Below are 6,857 nucleotides of genomic sequence, written 5' to 3' on the forward strand. Positions count from 1 at the left end.
TGAACTGGCAATCATTTCCGTTTCCCTGGGGACACCCCATGCGCGCGGCGTTATCGCCTTGCACGCGGCGGTGTCAGTCCCATCCCGGAATAGCCCAATCTCGACACCGCGCACAGCCAAATCCCGCGTCCAAAAAGATGCTCCGCTCCAGCTCCACCGCACCGGCAGCTGCAGCTGCAATTATTAGGACGCGCGCGAGCGCCCACAAATAGAAGTGCCACCGCACTGGCAGTAGCAACACTGGGAAGTGAGAAGCCACCATTGTTTGGGTGGGTGTGAGCTCAAGCTGGGCGCGCGAGATGGCCGCGAGGTGCCTCCTGCTGCTCGCGCTGGTGGCCGCGTACCATGGCGGAGGTGCCGCCGCCGGGGCGAACTGGCTCGGCGGGCTGAGCCGGGCGTCGTTCCCCAAGGGCTTCGTCTTCGGGACGGCGACGTCGGCGTTCCAGGTCGAGGGCATGGCGGCCGGAGGCGGCCGCGGACCCTCCATCTGGGACGCGTTCACGCACATCCCAGGTGACCACATTCCTCCATTTGCTGCTCACCACTTGTCCACTTCCCTTCTTCTCTTCGCCTGTTCTGCTCTCTGAGCTACACTCTGCTGCTCAAACCGCGTCTAGCTAACACTACATGTACATAGATTTTAGGCAGCTGAATACTGGACTTCGAAGTTTAACTGAGATTCCAAGTGTGTTGTTCTTTTTTCATCAAGATGCCTGATCCACACTAACATTTTCTTGCTCTGTGCTGCGATGAACAGGGAAGATTGCAAGAAATGAAAATGCAGACGTTACAACAGATCAGTATCACCGCTACAAGGTAATATACTACAATGTACAAATTAAGCGGAGACATCTAGTCGTTCAGTTGGCTAGAGGTGTGAGTGCGTGCCCAACTCACCTGTGTTTGAGGCTTAGCTTCCACGGGGTGGTTACTCCGTTGGTTGACTTTTTGCCGGTTTCCTTGATTTAACCGCGCGTTGTATGGTTTTTGGTTCCGGTTTTTCTTATTAAGTGGATCAATTTCCCTCTTCTATAATGCAAAGGCAGAGCTCCTGCCGTTCATCGTAAAAAAAAGGTTTATTTTAAGCCCACGGCCTACCTGCTACTACATGAGTAAATCAGAATTACTTGCTCCTTCTATATTAAAAAAATAATACTAGCAACTTGCAGTAGCAATAGTTAGCAGATTCTGTATCTAGGTGTTCTCTGTTCCTACTACAAACATAAACAGCGTCCAATTCTCCACAATTTAAATTTTATTGGAACCTTGTAGGCTGCTAGTTTCTCCATGTAAAAAAAATTGGTCAAATGGTTATGTTCAATTTTTTCTCTTTAAAATACTTCTTCAAAGGTAGCTATCAGTGAAGAGATGGCTAACCAAGCTTTCTGTAAGTAGAATATCCTTGCCCATTTATTTAGTGGAACTCACAGTTCACAAAGCGCATATGAATGACATCTTCCAATATTCATTATTGACTGTATATGCTATCGAGTAGAGGGTGTGCATACTTTCTTTTGGAGAACATTAAATTAATATCTGCATTGTAGTTGCGTGAAAGAACTATAGAGCATGACGTTTGATCCGTTTATGCTGGCACAGGAAGATGTTAATCTCATGAAGGGATTAAATTTCGATGCCTATCGGTTTTCTGTCTCATGGTCCAGAATCTTCCCAGGTATGCAAAAGGCAAACTTGGTACATAACTCTGGTATTTTGTTCTTTTACTGAATGCAACTTATTGCCACCACTTATTCGTCATTGATTTCTGTAGACGGTGAAGGAAAAGTTAACGAAGAAGGTGTAGCATACTACAACAACTTGATAGACTACCTGCTTCAGAAAGGTACAGCATAACTAAGCATATATTTCGATATCTGAAACTTCAATGTGATCCTGACTACATTGATATCTGATGTTTCTGTGAAAACTAAACAGGCATTACTCCTTATATCAATCTTTACCACTATGATCTCCCTCTTGCACTTGAGAAGAAGTACGGAGGCTGGTTAAATGCGAAGACGGTGTAAGTCAAACCAGAATTTAGTATTTCTATCTACTCATGTGTTAGATTTGACTCCGCATTTCAGTGTTATTGGAGAATTATAGTTTGGAATTAGAATCATACGTGTGAAACCTAATTTTTTTTGATGAGTTACTAGATATTATCTGTAAATTCTTCATTAAAATGCACTGCATACAACCAATCTATGTATATGTCCAGTTAATTCTATCGAAAAAAATGTGTCTAGTAAATGCAGCATGTTATACCTCTGATGTGAAATGCAATTATTCTGTAGGGAACTATTCACAAACTATGCTGATTTCTGTTTTAAGACATTTGGCAATCGAGTAAAGCACTGGTTTACATTCAACGAACCACGGATAGTTTCGCTCCTTGGCTATGATATAGGGACCAATCCTCCTCAAAGGTGCACCAAATGTGCGGCTGGTGGAAACTCCGCGACAGAACCTTACATTGTTGCTCATAATTTTCTCTTAGGACATGGTTATGCAGTTGCAAGGTACCGAAGCAAGTACCAGGTACTTTTTTACTTAAACAAATCAGTGTATATTATAATTTTATCAGCTTTCAGGAGTGTAGTTGGAACTATTTTCTCTTATAAAAGCAAGTGTGATAGGTTCAATGCGCATTAATCGTGGAACAATGCCCCCCAAAATGATTTCATTTTAATTAGTGTGTCTATATCAATGAATGTATTAGTATCCTTACCCCAACCCATGAATGACGAGTAATCTTGAGATATGAGATATGTATGGCTTGGCAGTTGCCATGAACATCATTCTCTGCAGACTGCTGATGGAATAATGATTGAATAAAAATTGAAAATTGTAGGCAGCTCAGAAAGGAAAGGTTGGAATAGTTCTGGACTTCAATTGGTACGAGCCTCTTACAAACTCAATTGAAGACCAAGCAGCAGCACAGAGAGCCAGAGACTTCCATATTGGTTGGTAAGGCCATGCAAGTAAACTCTGGCAAAGAGTTTCAGACTAAAAGAGTATATCAATGCTAATAGCATCAACGGTTGCACTGGATGCAGGTTTGTTGATCCTTTAATAAATGGACATTACCCACAAATAATGCAAGACCTTGTGAAAGAGAGGTTGCCCAGGTTCACTCCTGATCAAGCTAAGGTGGTCAAGGGCTCAGCAGACTATATCGGGATCAATCAATACACTGCTAGTTACATGAAGGGACAGAAATTGCTGCAGCAGACGCCCACTAGCTACTCAGCCGATTGGCAGGTTACTTATGCATGTGAGTTTCTTTCTCAACCCGTAGGTTTTGCATCAATATATTATGATAAATATTGGGATTCATCTTGTATGGCGTAATTTTGCAGTTGCGCGTAATGGCAAACCAATTGGACCTAAGGTATATATATGTAGCTCTTAGGTGCAACCTTTTTCGGTTTTGTTTTCTTTGACCACTCCATATTTGCATTCATTAAGTTCAAAATTAACATGAAAAATCCTTGTCGATGCCCTTACAGGCGAATTCCGATTGGCTTTACATCGCTCCGTTTGGGATGTACGGATGTGTGAATTACATCAAGCAGAAGTATGGTAATCCAGCGGTCGTCATAACTGAAAACGGTACTGGATACAGCTCCATTATTATCCGGTTTTCAACTTCATACCTATCAATAATCATCTTGTCAAACATATACTAATCTTGTGACCATATCGGCAGGAATGGATCAACCTGGGAACCTCACCCGTGATGAATACTTGCGTGATACGACAAGGGTTCGGTTCTACCGGAGCTACCTCAACGAGCTAAAGAAAGGCATCGAAGATGGTGCCAACGTGGTTGGCTACTTTGCATGGTCTCTCCTGGATAACTTCGAGTGGAGCTCTGGCTACACATCCAAGTTCGGAATCGTATACGTCGACTTCAACAGCCCCTCGCTAGAACGGCACCCGAAGGCGTCGGCCTACTGGTTCAGAGATCTGCTGCAGGGCAAACACTGATGGACTGCCTGTCAGTTCACGTAATGTTATCATCATCCTGTTGAGTTTTTCCCTGCCATTGCCCGGCCCTTGGCATCAGAATTCAGAGCCTGCTCTGTTCTCTGGAGTATCACGCTGCAGTGTTTTCTTGATGGTTGGACTGGATTACTTGATAAAGAACTTTCATGTGACAGGCATTTCAAGAATATATTGGAATATTGTCCACGGACCACCCGTCTCTCCTCTCAGCCGCCGCCTCAACCCTAGCCGCCTCCAGTTCATCCTCCTCCATAGATTGGTTCCCCCTCCTCCGGTCGGCTTCGCCGGCGTCAGGAGAAGTGGGGAAACCGATCTATGCGTGGAGTTTTGAATAAAAGTATTGTTTTCATTAGATTATGTTAGGATTTTGGTAGCCGCCTTCTTGTTGGTTTTCCCTCAATGGAGATGGCATCGTCTGCAATAAGTGATCTTCGGCCTTTCGTTCGGCGACGAGATCTTCTTCCCGGCGTCAATGGTGGTGTTGAACAATCACAATTTTCTAGGTATGGGCCTTCGGATCTTGCTTCGCCAGATCGATTTTGGATCTTTTGTCGTTGTTGCCTCGAGGAGGATTATCCTCGCAGTTTTTGTCCCGGCTGCTACGTCCTCGACAATAGTGATTCGTACTCTCGGCTCTCCATCGATGACGACAAAGTTAGTTGGTTATTATTCCCTGACATACTGGTGTTGGTACTCTTGCCGATGTTGTATGACTGCTTTAATGGTTGCGTGCGTGCACGCAGCCTTGGCATTGCGGCTCAAAAAATTATGGGAGAACTTTCATCGGTATCTACAGGTCTATGGTTCGTTATCTATCTTTGGCTGCCTTCAGAAGAGTACAAGATTGTGTTCTGGAAGAAGAAAGAAATTGAAGACCTCGAAGATTTGTTACTATCTTTTAGACTTTATTTTGTAATCGTTGGAGTCAGTTCATGTATCTTTACCATGTACTATTTGTTGCTATGAATATATGTGGTATTGATTGTCAAAAAAAAAAAAAAAATTGTCCACGGACCACAACTGATGACAGTGACATGATAGCTCATATGCTTAATTTGTTTCGACTTCTCGTGCGAATTTAAAATCTTAATATATTCTATATAGTTGATGGAAAATGGTAAGAACCAAAAATGTCTTATTGTGAACATACATCATATCGCATTAATTTCTTCCATTATTTTATCATGCGCACCATTAGGTTCTGTATAATTTTTCAATTTTATATTGCCATGCCAAATTTATTCATGTTTGAGAAACAAGGTTGAGCACTTCATGGTTATACCATCACAATCTAGCCAGATATGTTAAAATGCCGATCAATACCAACATCACTCGCGCAAACAGTATGTATATCCTCCTAGAGTTTGAATTAATCAGCGGTATTCTAAAAACATAACTAGTTGACTTCTTGCCATCCAGGCATACACGGACTAATTAAAGCTTCTACCAATCACACTTCAAGTGAACTTGAATCTTAATGCGTTTGGAATACTGTGTGATTATTTTGCATGCATGACTATGGATGTGCATTATGTTAACATGTGCGATGAAAGAAATTTGAGGGACCATAGCAACACACGAGACAAGCAACCGAGAACAACAACTAAGAAAAATAACAACCAACCATACAACAAGCAAGCAGGTACGAATACAACTAGAGTGAGCCCATCGAATGGCTCGTAGCATAAAAAGCAGATAGTGAGTTGAACTTAGTTGGCGTATTCCATATGGGAACTTAATGGCGCAGGTGTGTATTACCTTGAGATGCTTACCTTGGTATGCGTCTAGATCTCCATTTCACAGGGTTTTCTTCTATTTTCTATGAAACCAAGTCTTATTTATAACTTTATTATTTTGATCCCCGTTATCTTATAATCATTATAAAGATACAACATCATCATGGATTTAGACACACCTTAATACCCAATCGATCACTACCAAATTAGGTAGAGATAAATTGATCACGGACAAAACACACACACACATAGATCTAAATTATCCTTGAAATTGCAATACCCACCATCAACGCCAGCATAACGACACCACACAACACAAGCTTCATTGTCACCACAGCTGATATCGGAATGTTTCTCTTCGCACGGATGCCCTTCAATCATGTCTATGAAAACAAAATAAATGTTGTATTACATGATATAAAGACCAAATAATCTAAGGAAAACATTGGAGTATCATACATATATTGAAACTGTAGTGCCATATGTGTTTGCTCCTTACCTCCAGCTACGAGTAGTGCGATCATCAATACGGAGGTGACGGAAATAGTGTTATTTCTTGCCATGGAGAACACTTGGGTTGAATGTAATCTATCCTAACAATGAATTTATATAACAATAAAGGTGATATATTTAGTGTGCTTTTAAGTATGGAAGGTTTAGCGCATTGCATTGTACCCAAATCATTAATTGTTGAAGATCGGAAATTATTTGGACCACGCCAAACTAATGCCCTGTAATCTTTTCGAATCATCATATAATACCTTATAATTAATTGTGGAAAATTAATTGTTACTCCATTAATGTAGACATGGTAGTGTTTTAATTCGTTAAAGAGTTCATGCATTAGTTGTTACTCCATTCACTGTACTACCTCCGTTTCATTAAGTAAGGCGCACACGCATTTCGAAATAAACTTTGACCGAAAAAATTGAACAACAAAATCTTAACTATATTGTATGTAATTAGTATCGTTGGATTCATATTGAAAAACACTTTCTAATGATACTACTTTTATACCAATAATTTTTATATATTTGGAGTAATTCTTGGTCAAAGAAAAAACATGAAAAATGATGACGCTTTATATATTGAAATGGAGGGAGTAGAAGA

At 41.2% G+C, this 6,857-nt stretch overlaps 1 protein-coding gene across 1 annotated transcript; it reads left to right on the plus strand.

Moving 5' to 3' along the window:
- The first annotated feature begins 299 nt into the window (after positions 1 to 299).
- Positions 300 to 4,169, plus strand: LOC124704019 (beta-glucosidase 7-like). Its single transcript, XM_047236250.1, has 11 exons — positions 300 to 513; positions 758 to 816; positions 1,600 to 1,675; positions 1,772 to 1,843; positions 1,936 to 2,023; positions 2,298 to 2,541; positions 2,855 to 2,970; positions 3,060 to 3,277; positions 3,363 to 3,394; positions 3,513 to 3,615; positions 3,713 to 4,169. Exons 1-11 carry the CDS (start codon positions 300 to 302, stop codon positions 3,991 to 3,993), a joined length of 1,503 nt encoding a protein of 500 aa, XP_047092206.1. The 3' UTR covers positions 3,994 to 4,169.
- The last annotated feature ends 2,688 nt before the right edge of the window (positions 4,170 to 6,857 follow it).

The sequence above is a fragment of the Lolium rigidum genome, chromosome 3 (genome assembly GCF_022539505.1).
Source record: "Lolium rigidum isolate FL_2022 chromosome 3, APGP_CSIRO_Lrig_0.1, whole genome shotgun sequence".
Classification (NCBI taxonomy): Eukaryota; Viridiplantae; Streptophyta; class Magnoliopsida; order Poales; family Poaceae; genus Lolium; species Lolium rigidum.